The sequence below is a fragment of the Crinia signifera genome, chromosome 11, assembly GCF_055691185.1.
Source record: "Crinia signifera chromosome 11, ASM5569118v1, whole genome shotgun sequence".
NCBI classification, from domain to species: Eukaryota; Metazoa; Chordata; class Amphibia; order Anura; family Myobatrachidae; genus Crinia; species Crinia signifera.
This window is the reverse complement of record NC_139227.1, coordinates 7,701,142-7,715,698: the sequence shown is the minus strand read 5'-3', so window position 1 is coordinate 7,715,698 and position 14,557 is coordinate 7,701,142. Positions and strand designations below refer to the sequence as shown.

The 14,557-nt window shown below is 44.4% G+C and overlaps 1 protein-coding gene across 3 annotated transcripts in view; it reads left to right on the top strand.

Annotated features, from left to right (window-relative positions):
- Positions 1-14,188, top strand: part of C11H16orf78 (chromosome 11 C16orf78 homolog) — a 33,438-nt gene extending 19,250 nt beyond the window's left edge. For all 3 annotated transcript variants that reach the window (XM_083163833.1, XM_083163831.1, XM_083163832.1), the window contains 2 exons: positions 6,327-6,687; positions 13,921-14,188. In XM_083163833.1, the coding sequence (XP_083019959.1) occupies positions 6,327-6,687; positions 13,921-14,074 (515 nt within the window). In that variant the 3' untranslated portion in view covers positions 14,075-14,188. The remainder of the gene's footprint in view (positions 1-6,326; positions 6,688-13,920) is intronic.
- The last annotated feature ends 369 nt before the right edge of the window (positions 14,189-14,557 follow it).

The window sequence follows — 14,557 nt, the reverse complement described above, 5'->3', positions numbered from 1 at the left end:
CACACACACGGGTCACTACCAGCCTACACACACACACACAGGGGTCACTACAAGCCTACACACACACACAGGGGTCACTACAAGCCTACACATACACACAGATCACTACCAGCCTACAAACACACCCAGGGGTCACAACCAGCCTACACACACATATATATACACACACACACACACAGGGGTCACTACCAGCCTACACACACACAGGGGTCACTACCAGCCTACACACACACACACACACACACACACACACACACACACAGGTGTCCCTACCAGCCTGCATACACACACACAGGGGTCACTACCAGCTTACACACACACACACAGGGGTCACTACCAGCCTACACACACACACACACACAGGAGTCACTACCAGCCTACACACACACACACACACACACACACACACACACACACACACACAGGGGTCACTACCAGCCTACACACACACACACACACACACACACACACACAGGTGTCCCTACCAGCCTGCATACACACACACACACACACACACACACACACACACAGGGGTCACTACCAGCTTACACACATACACAGAGGTCACTACCAGCCTACACACACACCCAGGGGTCACAACCAGCCTACATACATACACACAGGGGTCACTAGCAGCCTACATACACACACAGGGGTCGCTACCAGCTTACACACACATACATACACACAGGGGTCACTACCAGCCTACACACAGGGGTCACTACCAGCCTACACACACACACACACACACACACACACAGGGGTCACTACCAGCCTACACACAGGGGTCACTACCAGCCTACACACACACACACACACACACACACACACACACACACAGGGGTGACTACCAGCCTACACACACACACACACACACACACACACAGGGGTGACTACCAGCTTACACACACACACACACACACACAAAAAAAAACAGGGGGCAGAGGCAGGTCTAATAAATACACCCATGGGTCACCTAAAAACATACATTAGAGATAGTGCCACGTTACATACTGTATGCACACAAAAAAACACTACATCACATTGCTGCCTACACACAGTACCAGATAGGAGCAGCAGTTCTGAGGCAGCCAGAAATACAAGCAATCAAGCACTAACCTGGGAACGGAGCACTCGTGCTCCTCCCCCAGCCTCTCCTCAAGCTGCTTCCTGCTAGCAGTACTGTAGCTCCCTGTCACTCCCGTCCTCCTCCTCACGCCACTGCTTTGATCTCCGCGATGCTGCTGCCGAGAGTCCACGCTGACACTGAGGGCTCCCGGCTCCTAAGTGCCTGTCATTGATCGCGATCTGGGGGAAACAGGCGCCGCTTTTTTTTTTTGCAGCACGGACCTGTGCTGCGGCACAGGCAACTTTCGCAGAGTAAGGGAGTGCGCCTTTTCAGCACGGCGCCTCCCTGCTTTGCAGGACCCGCTGAGCGGGTAGCGCCGGCCCTGAGCATATTGGTGGTACGTATTTCTCCAACCCACTTACTCCACAGGAAAAGTTATAAAATTTTTATTGTTGTCTCATTTAACCGGTTATATCTTCGGAACCAACTGACCCATTTACATGAGACAAGTATCATATTGAAGAACTTTTGAGTTAGCTTTGAATGATTTTGGTCCAGTGAAACTGGAACGTTTGGTTCCAGAGTAATCTGCCCCCAAAGAACATGAACAGCCATAAAATTACATTTCGAAAATAAAAAAAAATTGGTTAATCCGCAATATCTCTGGAACCAATTGACCGATATGGACCAGCCTGGTATCATATTGAAGGCCCAGCGATTTGGAATTGAATGAAATCAACTACAAGCTTCTGGGATGCCAGGGGGAGGAACTGGCAGCCGTCGGAACCGGTGGGGGTCGGAATTAACAGGTCCCATATTATCCTATGGGGAAAAACGTTACAGTTTTGCCAGGCGATATCTCCGGTTCCCAGGGGGCTAGAGACACGAGGCTGGGCTCGTTGGAAAGCCCTGGTCCTTAGCTACAAAAATAATGGCACGTGCCCAGGTGGCCTCCCCCCCTGAATCTGCCAATGTGTGCTTAGGGAGGTTTTTAGCACAACCTTGTCCAGGTATCGTAACGGAAGTTAAAGTACTTCAATGCGGCTTAGTCAGAGCTGCTAATTATAGACAGGCAATCAAATCCGGACCCGTGCCCACCAATGTAGAGCACAACAGTCAGCAAACACAAGTTTTTCGATCACAGTGTTACTCACGCTCGTATCCCTTTAGGGGAGGGTTGCCCGGGTGACCTCGGCTGTGCCGCTCGCAGCCAGATGCTGCAGCCGTGTTGGAAAAGTCACCTGGGGTCCGGTGCTCCTATCTGTTGGTAGCTGTTAGGCGCCAAAGCTTCGCCGGAACTACACCGAAGCTGCGCAGGTCCGCAATAGGTAGTATATCGGCCGTGTACCTGAGCCTCCAGTGGGTATCAGAGGTGGGTGGAAGGTCAGTCGGATAGCGTGGTCCGGGCCAGGTATGACATTAACGCGTTTCTCCGCACCTGTATGTTTGCGGTTTCATCAGAAGGTTAGTATCATATTCAACAGTGACAATATTTAAAGGACTTCCGTCCAATCAACTGATTTGACTACTCAAGGTGTCTTAAATATCAGGTGTGGCTCTTTTAGTCATATTAAACACGGTGATACAGATGGCACTTTATACCAAAAAATTCTAATAAAATATACAAATATGTGTTTAATCATGGCAACATTTGGAGTCTCAGATAATTTATAGAGAAACATAGGATCGTAAATGAGATTCTTCACAGAGCTAGTGTATGATTTCACTTCATCTTATATTACCAGACACCTAACATATATCGCTCTATCTGGGGCTGTCTGGCTCACCAGGTGGAGAAACTGGGGCAGATGTATTAAGCTTTGCGAAGAGATAAACTTGAGATAAAGTGGAGATAAAGTGGAAGGAGATAAGGCACCAGGTAATCAACTTCCAACTGTCATATTTCAAACACAGCTGATTAGCTGGTGCGTTATCTCCTTCCACTTTATCTCCACTTTATCTCCACTTTATCTCAAGTTTATCTCTTCGCAAAGCTTAATACATCTGCCCCATTGACTCACAGGCAAAGCAATCTCACTGTGTATGCGTTCTAGACCTGCCTTAATTTTTTTCCTTTTTTCCCCCCCAAAAATTTTTCCCTAGGGTGTTTATTTAGTTAATTAACCAAAAAAAAATTGTTTTGTGCTGTAGCAAATGCAACAAAGCCGATGCTTTGAGTGTGATCACTGACACAGCTTCCATTATTATAGGGGTAATTGAGGTAGAACAATAACACCATCTTCACCTTACAGAAGACACTGCAAAAACTCTAACCCATGCTCTCATCATCTCAGGCATTGATTATTGCAATAGTCTCCTTATAGGCCTTCCCCAATACAGACTCTCCCCACTACAGTCCATCATGAATGCAGCTGCAAGGCTAATCTTCCTAGCCAGACGTTCATCGTCTGCAAAGCTACTCTGTCAGTCACTTCATTGGTTACCTGTATTCTACCGTATTCGATACAAAATCCTTTTACTTACACATAAAGCCATAAACCAAACTACACCAACATACATCTCTTCTCTTATCTCAAACTATCTTCCAACCCGACCTCTACGCTCCTCACAAAAGTGTTTTTTTGTTTTTAAGAAGACCTGGACTACGTCGGAAAGAAGAGGAAGTGATCTTCGCCGGATGACCTTGGTGAGTAGGATTTTCTTCCACAGGTACCTCTATGGATTTCTTCAGATCCTGAAGCCCTGGAGCCCCGGACCCAGGACCACAAACCCCGAATCCAGGGACTTACCTATGGGCTCAAGAAAGGTAAGTATCAGTATGTGTGTGTAACTGTGTTACTGTGTTTACTTTGGAACTACAAGTGCCAGCGGGCCCTTTAATGCCCCGCATGCTGGGACTTGTGGTTCTTCAAGTCCCATCATGCGGGGGAGGCTTGCTGGGACTCATAGTTCCACAGTATAAGACAATAGTTTTTTATTCTATTTTTTACACTTCAATCAGCTCGATGCCCACCGCCCAGGGGCATTGAGAACAGCACCAGGCTTCAGACTGGCCAGGTAAGTCCTGGAGGGGGGGGACCTCTTTACTGGCGGGGTCCCCACTTCCCCAGGACCCCTGGCCAGGCTGACTGGTCGGTAGAGATGAATGCTTTGGCCTGGGGGACTTGTATAAAAGTCTCTCCCCCCCCCCCCCCCGGCTGTGGCATTGCCCTGCTGGCTGGTTGGGCCTGGGGCTGGTTCTTAAAATATGGGGGACCCATAGTAATTTTGTCGCCCGTATTTTGGGAACCAGCCTCTGCCCTGGAGCCTGGGTCTGGTTTTAAAAAATCAGCAAAGCCCTATCTGGTTCATGATTTTTTTAATACCAGCCCCGGCTCTTTCAGCCTGGTACTGGTTAGGGCCGTGAGGGGGGGACCCCACGCTGTTTATTTTTATTAATTTTTTTACACACTGCAGCCTGCACAGATCTGACTGATCCGTGCAGACTGCCTATAGGAATTCGAAATACAAATCAATACGAATGAATACGACATCGGGGAGTACAAAGCAATCGTATTTGACTTTGCTTTGTAAATTCCCCTCCGGAATACGAATTTGCATACGGCTAACACAGCCGTATGAAGACATATTCATTTGTATTAAGTATACAAATACGAACAATCGTATTTGTATTCTTAGATTTCTCCCTAAGTGCTGGTTTGTGTCACAGTTCATGTAGAATGGGTGAAATCATCTGTTGACATTGGCATGATAAACAATATAACCCAACAAAATCACAAACAATTGCATAAATCGTAGCTACTGTCTGCACTATAGAACATGACATAGATTAAATCTATGCAGCTACGTAGTTTGTATTATATAATAAACAATTTATAAAGGTAAAACCTGCCAGGATTCGTTATACAAAAGGTTATTAACCACCAAGGCTACCGCCTACTGATACAACTTACTTTAATAAATAGTTTTGTTACGTGTTCTCAATGTTTTAATGGGTATTATATAACTTTTCTGTTCTGTTAAGGTAGGAAGTAATGCATTTGCACTGCCCTCCCTCCCTTCAAGTCTATATCATTAAAGATGACAGACACCCAGATTAATTGCAAATTTGGTCTGCATCCTCCAATTAGATGTCAGGTATTCACCCAACAGCCAGATCACTGTAGTGGATAATTCTGATCAGCAGGAGACGTCTGACTTGGATCAGCTTTAGTCATTTGTGCTCAATACACAACAAGCCCTGAATTTTTAGTAGAAATAAAATTCAGAGGTTCAAAAGTTCTGGGAGTATCTCTCAAACATCACAGAGTACCGAACATAAAATCTGGGCCTATCTTCAAATTAGATCTAGGGTGGATTTAGCATTTCATACCTTGTTTGATGAATATATTTTGCAATTGCAGTAGACAGTTATCTGGAGTATTTTATCTTCTCCATCTATTGATAGACATAGCGGCGCTTTACGAGAGGCAGAACCGTAGACTCTTGCATTCTGCCAGAGTGCAAGCGCAAGTCTCCGGAAACATGGTGACCACCATGTTCCGGAGACTAAAATCAGTATAGCAAATGAGCAGCAGCCATTTTGGCAGCGATTTTTGCCACAAATGGAGTGCCCGGTGTGGGACTCCGGAGAGGAAAGTATTAAAAAATGGGTGTGGTGTTCGGCCCCCTGGGATCAGTGGCCTGTGTACAATGCACACATTATAAGAACTGTTATGATGGTGTTGGTGGCAAGTAGTTATTGTTGATTTATATGGCAGTAATTACCCTACAGGCAAAAGAAACAAAAATGTATTTGTAGCCCTTGCATTGAATCATGGTTTGTCCAAGTCTCCGGAAACATGATGACCACCATGTTCCGGAGACTAAAATCAGTATAGCAAATGAGCAGCAGCCATTTTGGCAGCGATTTTTGCCACAAATGGAGTGCCCGGTGTGGGACTCCGGAGAGGAAAGTATTAAAAAATGGGTGTGGTGTTCGGCCCCCTGGGATCAGTGGCCTGTGTACAATGCACACATTATAAGAACTGTTATGATGGTGTTGGTGGCAAGTAGTTATTGTTGATTTATATGGCAGTAATTACCCTACAGGCAAAAGAAACAAACATGTATTTGTAGCCCTTGCATTGAATCATGGTTTGTCCAGGAACGTTGTCCACGAACATTGCTAAAGTATTTGTTTCATTTGGTGCCCAACCCCGAATCAGCCCCATAATGCATCAGTATCCTACCCTTGTCCTTTATCCCTTTACATCTTATAACTTATGCAACCTCAAACCAATTTGCTATTTTCCAGTAAAAAAGAGTAAAGGTTATGTACCTTTCAGCGGTGGTCCTTCTTCTATGGGCAGAAACAGTACAAGATCTCAGAATGACTTAAGACATGCAAGCTTGCTGAAGAGTACAACCTTACACAGAGCTAATACCTCCCAACGCTCATGTCAACAATCAAGATCCAACTACGAGTCAAAGTCAACTGCAATTTATTCTTCCCAACCAATGCCATCTGGAGGAAAGTATCCACGTGCCGGTGGATCTGGTAATCCAGCCTCTGAGAGGAGACTGCAGGAACAGGCGTTAAAAGACTGCCAAGAAGGAAAATGTAAGAGAACCTCAGATCTCCCACAAATGCAGCCAGATGAAGCATTAAGATGCAGGTACATGAAGAATTTGCATTTATAACTTCCAAATATATTTCGCTATATTTCGCTAATATACTGCAGGGGGTTATTCATCACCTGAATGCTGGGCTGTGAATTTGCAGGCCGTCTGATTATTGATTGATTGCGCAAGCATATTGATTGTACCGCGCATGTGCGAGGCTAGTCTGCAAGAAAATCAAGTGTCTTTTTTTAATCGCAAGTCGTTCAAGAGTTGATTGACAGGAAGCAGGCGCTTGGGATTGGTAACCGGCTTTTTTCTGGAAAACCTGATTGCACATAAACCCCTCTCCTCGTAGCAAGTGCCTTAAATTATGACAACATAAGCACTGGTAATATGATCAATGTGTGTGTGTGTGTATATCTGAGCCCTTAAACATCGCAATAGACCAGAGAGTAGCTGCCAGGAGGAAGAGACAGGAGCCTTAACATGAGTTGGGAGAATGTGAGCTTAGAAAGTGCAGTATTAGTTCTATTATGTTTGTGTATTTATTTATTTATTATGATATGTTTAACCTTTTTCTTAGCACTTATCTTATTTAAATGTTTGAAACAGCCTATACTATAGACCATCTGTATTGTTATATATTAATACTGTATTCTACACTGTGGCCCCTTTTCTGGTTCACTCACAAAGGCAAATTCCTTCTCAAATGGACAAAACCATGTGCAGTGCGGGATGGGAGGGCAGATGTAACATGTGCAGAGAGAATTAGATTTGGGTGAGTTATTATTTATTTATTTATTAACAGCTTCTTATATAGCGCACACATATTCCGCAGCGCTGAACATTCACATCAGTCCCTGCCCCCCAGTGGAGCTTGCAATCTATATTCCCTACCACATGTACACGCACACACAGATATTCTAGGGTTAATTTTGTTGGGAGCCAATTAGCCTACCAGTATATTTTTGGATTGTGGGAGGAAACCGGAGCACCCGGAGGAAACCCACGCAAGTACAGGGAGAAAATCCAAACTCCGCTCAGTTAGAGCCATGGTGGGAATTGAACCCATGACCTCAGCGCTGTGAGGAAATAATGCTAACCATTACACCATCCGTACTGCCCCGTATATATAACACATGGTGGGAATAGAACCCATGACCTCAGCTCTGTGAGGCAGTAATGCTAACCATTACACCATCCGTACTGCCCCGTATATATAACACATGGTGGGGATAGAACCCATGACCTCAGTGCTGTGAGGCAGTAATGTAACCATTACACCATCCATACTGCCCTGTATATATAACACATGGTGGGAATAGAACCCATGACCTCAGTGCTGTGAGGCATTGATGCTAACCATTACACCATCCGTACTGCCCCGTATATATATAACACATTGTGGGGATAGAACCCATGACCTCAGTGCTGTGAGGCAGTAATGTAACCATTACACCGTCCGTACTGCCCCGTATATATAACACATGGTGGAGGTAGAACCCATGACCTCTGCTCTGTGAGGCAGTAATGTAACCATTACACCATCCGTACTGCCCCGTATATATAACACATGGTGGGGATAGAACCCATGACCTCAGCGCTGTGAGGTAGTAATGCTAACCATTAAACCAGAATTGGTTTTTAAAGAGAGCAGGTCTCGGTGTGGTGCACTTTCAAGAAGATAATGTTTAAAAATTAACCTTTAATTCATTAGTTTAAGATGCGAAAATATTTAAAACCATACATACAACATGTAACAATTAGAGACAATTTAAAAAGGATATAATTATCCTGACGTGGCAGAGAGGAATGTTTTATATTCTGTTTCCAGTCACTGAATATAATAGCTCAGATAGGGACCGTGCCACTCAGCTTTAATTAAAGTGTAAATTCAGTGGTTTGTAGTTTTTATTCACAATTGAAATGGCTGGAGTGTTTTCAAGGAGCAGACACAGGTCGGCGTCCCGGCCGTTCTGGTCCTGCACTGATCGTTTAAATGGATAGATGTGTTTAAAGTTTTTTGTATATTTATCGAGGTGCGGATACTTTCACTTATAACATAATCATACTATCACATATGAAAAATAAAGACAGCGCCGGCCGTAGCCTGTATGAGCGCTTCTCATCAGAGGGTGCACAAGCAATCTGACAGCGCTGCAGACACGGACAGAGATAAATGATCTCTTCCGTGCAGTCAGCGCTTAGTCTGGCAGAAGTCTGCCCTGTGGTGCCGGCTTATTACCGTCCACTCTATGCGAACTCACTGATGTGAGTCCCTGGCAGCGTCTGCTACAAGCAGATAGACGCGCCTCAGGTCAGACCGTGTAGCACCCTAAGATACAGCCTATCTAAGCATTCAAAAATAGATACATTTTCAATTAGTAAGAAGTAACATTCGCCTCTGCCCACGTGAAACGCCGACGTACGTTTCGCATAGAGCTTTTTCAAGGCCTTGAAAAAGCTCTATGCGAAACGTACGTCGGCGTTTCACGTGGGCAGAGGCGAATGTTACTTCTTACTAATTGAAAATGTATCTATTTTTGAATGCTTAGATAGGCTGTATCTTAGGGTGCTACACGGTCTGACCTGAGGCGCGTCTATCTGCTTGTAGCAGACGCTGCCAGGGACTCACATCAGTGAGTTCGCATAGAGTGGACGGTAATAAGCCGGCACCACAGGGCAGACTTCTGCCAGACTAAGCGCTGACTGCACGGAAGAGATCATTTATCTCTGTCCGTGTCTGCAGCGCTGTCAGATTGCTTGTGCACCCTCTGATGAGAAGCGCTCATACAGGCTACGGCCGGCGCTGTCTTTATTTTTCATATGTGATAGTATGATTATGTTATAAGTGAAAGTATCCGCACCTCGATAAATATACAAAAAACTTTAAACACATCTATCCATTTAAACGATCAGTGCAGGACCAGAACGGCCGGGACGCCGACCTGTGTCTGCTCCTTGAAAACACTCCAGCCATTTCAATTGTGAATAAAAACTACAAACCACTGAATTTACACTTTAATTAAAGCTGAGTGGCACGGTCCCTATCTGAGCTATTATATTCAGTGACTGGAAACAGAATATAAAACATTCCTCTCTGCCACGTCAGGATAATTATATCCTTTTTAAATTGTCTCTAATTGTTACATGTTGTATGTATGGTTTTAAATATTTTCGCATCTTAAACTAATGAATTAAAGGTTAATTTTTAAACATTATCTTCTTGAAAGTGCACCACACCGAGACCTGCTCTCTTTAAAAACCAATTCTGTACATTTTTCTTGTCCAGTGGTAGCACGCCTCAGTCTAAAATTGTGTAACTATTGGAAATGACAATGAGGTTCTATGTCTGAAATAAGGAAAGGGATCTTTTCTTTTCCCCACACTCACCAGTGCAACTGACATTCCCATTTCCCCATTCCCCCTATTTTTGTTTAACCATTAAACCATCCATTATGTTATTTTATTCCTGTGCAGAGAAAATACTGGCTGCTTTATTTTTACACTGCAATATAGATCTCACTTTGAAGTAAAACCCCACCTAATCTAATTGGTACTTGTTTAGTTTCACGGGGGCAGTGCGAGGATGCTGAAGCTATGAATATTGGCAGCTTGCCAAACTGCCTTAAGCCACGCTATCAGCGTAGCGACTGATTGAATTCTGGCAGCTTGACAGCTGCTTCGTTGTTTAGTTTCACGGGGGCAGTGCGAGGACGCTGAAGCTATGAATATTGGCAGCTTGCCAAACTGCCTTAAGCCACGCCATCAGCATAGCGACTGATTGAATTCTGGCAGCTTGACAGCTGCTTCGTTGTTTAGTTTCAGGGCGGCAGCACTGCCGCCTTACTTCTGTCATGTACGTTATCAGAGTGCTGCGCTGACTTCTCCAAGGCAGCCCAGCGCTGCTACCCCTAAGCTCCTGTGAAGTGAGCGCCTCTCACACAGCGCTTGTGCCCGCATGATATCCTCTCTTTGTGGAGAGGGGATCATGAGGGCGCCGGCGGAGAGGCGCTCCATCTTTGTGTTACGTAGGAGCGCCTCAGACACTCCAGCAGCAATGCAATGATACTCTCCATCTATGTGATACATAGGAGCGTCTGAGACGCTCCAGCAGCAATGCAATTATACCCTCCTGCCTCTGACCTCTGAGTAACTATTGCTCAGATGTATGATGTGGCAAGTTTGAATGTGTTTCTGTAACACCCCCACCATCCACGCCATCCCGAAGCATGGCGAGCGCAGCGAGCCCCGCGAGGAGCGCCGTTATGCGTCTTACCGACCTTTTCATACCCACACCATCCACGTCAGCGTGGAGTTGATTTTATATAGTGTGGCGAGCCCGAAGAGTGGCGAGCGCAGCGAGCCCCGCTAGGGGCCGCAGATAACTTTACATGTATTCCGCGTGCGCTCACCACGCTTTGGGCTTGGTGGCTCGCTGCGCTTGCCACACTATATAATATCAACACAAATGCTGACGTGGATGGTGGGGGTATGAAAGGTCGGTATCTAATTCTCTCTGCACATTTTACATCTGCCCCCCCCCCCCCCCCTGCAGTGCACATGGTTTTGTCCATCTAAGAAGGATTTTGTCAGAAAGAGTGAACTAGAATAAGGCCCTCTGTGCTTTTCTGTGATCAGCGAGTGCGAATTAGATGCATGCGCATGGTGGCAGGATTGTGCCAATCGATCGCTACATATGTTGCATGAAGCGATTAGCACAGCAATAATGAGCGTGGCTACATCTATATTTAAGATACCTAAATAGCTATAATACAGAGATAATGAGCTATCACATCTGTGAGCTGGACACACACTCTACTGCAGATTAAGGAGTTGGAAATTAATCCATTCCTCAAGTAAGAGAAGTCATTCTGACAGAACGATTCTTCTTGAGAGGAAGTTATTCTCCTAATTTTCCATTTTTATTATTTCTTTGAGGCCTTAAAAGTCCCCCTACTCCTCCTTTAAAAAGGCTTGTTGAAATTTGAAAATTACCATACAAAGAACTCTAAACATCCCATCGTGTAAAGTCTTAAGATAGACATCTCCACTGGGAGGAGTACACCAATACAAAGCCTAAGTAAACTTGGGTTTAAATAGAATCATAATTGTCATCCTATTATAAATTGGTTGAAAGTTGTAGATCATGTATTTCCCCTGATGACGTTTCTTGACGAAACGAAACGCGTTGGGTAACATCGAAAAACTGGGATTGCAAACAACTGTTAAACAAGTGAATAACTCCACACACAAGGAGTCGAATGAAGAAAGTGTTGTATTTTATTGTTTTTTTTATAAATATTGTACATAAATAAGTATATAGATTTTTATTTAGAAACATTCGGCACTAAGAAAACACTTGGATTTTTGTTATTCTTTGCAAGTTCATACTAGTAGGGAACTTAGTGTTGGAAGCGACCCTTGTTATAGCGCAATATTAGAGATATTGTTTATATATATATATATATATATATATATATATATATATATATATATATATATATTGGAAGCAATTTGGTAGTGAATAAGCGCTAATAGGTACTTGTAATACACCAGCTGAAAGTCCAAAGATACAGTTCTTTGAAGTGGTACAAAAACACCAGTCCCAGAAATCCGGACTGCAGCTACCTCCAGAAATCCCAGAACTCAAGGGGATGAAGTGGAAATCTGTTTAAAATAGAATAGAGGAGCGCTCCATAGTGTAAAACAGTTTATTTTGGGTACATAAAAAGCACAGGGCAATAGTACCAGATGAGACTCGTACCAGACAAATAGCAGCAGTGGGCTGGTTACCACATGATTCAATAATAGAAATACCAAGGCATAGGCACCAACCGCCGTCCGGAGCGCTGATGTACGTCCACGATCACCCGCTGGAAACAGGAAAGACAAGCAGGGACAGACGCCGGAGGGAACAGCCAGGAGCAGCAGCGTCACCATATATATATATATATATATATAGAAAGAGAGAGATAGAGAGAGTGAGAGAGAGAGAGAGAGAGAGTTCAGAACACAACTCTAGGGCTTGGGTGCATGCGTCCACCTATACATATGCAGAGTGATACTAAACAATTTCAGATAGCCTTTAGTTTTTGTGGCCCATCGGACTTTGATGGCACCTTATGGTATGTGTCAAGGGTTTCTATGGGATGGCAGCCTTATTCTCTAAGAACCGACTTGGTCAATCAGTTTAGGTTTTTCATGTGGAGGGTGGGAAGAGAAAACAGGCGCTCAACAGAATATAATACACTAGATATTAATGATATGTAAAACATAACAGTAGTTTATTATCTAAGACATAGTAATATATTAAAAGACAATTACGTAAAAACAAATGGGACGAGGATGCAAGGGGATAATTTACAGAAATAATAAAATTTCATCTGGCATACAAGAAAATGGTTATAGTATAATGGGATCGCCAGGAAGTGTACTTAGCTCTCTAAAAAACATACTCAAGAGTACTCTGCTCCCCTTGAAGAAGTCCATATCTGGACGAAACGCGTTGGTACCCTCCTCCAACCTCTCTGCTACTAAGCTGCTGGACAGATAACCTGTTGCCCTATTCTTCCATTTGGGAAAGGACTTACAAACGTTTTTTAGAGAGCTAAGTACACTTCCTGGCGATCCCATTATACTAATAACCATTTTCTTGTATGCCAGATGAAATTTTATTATTTCTGAAAATTATCCCATTGCATCCTCATTCCATTCGTTGTGTGGTATATAGGAATTAATGAACAGTTTTAAAAAGATAAGTTGTATATTGTTTCAGCATACATTATATCAAATTAATTTGTCATGTAACTTTAATTTACCAATAGGGAAGCCAATCCCGGTATCGGGAGCAGCAGGATCCCGGGATTTGGCCCTCAAAACGCGCTTCAAATTCTGGGATTTCGGGATTAAACTACGCTTGCGAATGCTCAGACGCGGCCTGGCTTTTCCTGTCCCCGGCAGTGCGCGCTGTGCAGATCAGAGGTCACAGTACGCAGGCCACACAGCCGCCTCCTCTATCATCCTGAATAACTGTCTCCTCTGAGGTGGTGTCCATTTTGGGAGGGACATTTTCAATAGGGGCAAGCATGACAGCACCTACAGGCCCAGGCAGTGACATAGCAATAGCCTCTGTAGATCCCAGTGCTGCTAACAAGCCACCCCGTGCCGCGAAGCCACCCGTGCCACGAAGCCACAGCAGAGTCTGCTGCAGCTATTTCTGTGCCGCTACCTTATGTAATGTTTTATGTGGCTGTAATAAAACCACCATTTTTTTTTACTCCTAGATATCTACGATTGACAGAAAGCAACATATCTACATTGTTACAGAAGTGTGAAGATTCTGGAATGCTCGTTGACATTCACCCACATATGAAAGAATCTGACATTGGCATTAACGCCCTCATGTCTTCAGAAAACATTAACACCGTGTCCCTGTAGCAGATGCTGAGACCGTGAGCTCTTAGTTACTGCTTACTGTCCAATAGTGATACAGCAAACAATACAATGTAAGTAGTGTCATGCACTAATACCATCATAAAACTACCTACTGTATATGAGTTACTTATTTCATTCTCAATTACAGCATTTGGGTAATGCCCCGCTTGCTGGGACTTGTGGTTCTCCAAGTCCCAGCTTGCGGGGGAGGCTTGCTTGGACTCATAGTTCCACAGTATTAAACAATAGTTTATTCTTTTTTTTTTACACTGAAATCAGCCCGGCGCCCACCGTTTAGGGGCATCGAAGACAGCACCAGGCTTCAGCCTGGTCAGGTAAGTCCTAGAGGGGGGGACCCCTTTATTGGGGGGGGGGGGCCTGGCCAGGCTGACTGGTCGGTAGGGTTAATGCTTTGGCCGCGGGACCTTATATAATAAGTGTCCCCCGGCTGTGGCATTACCCTGCTGGCTGGTTTGGCCTGGGGCT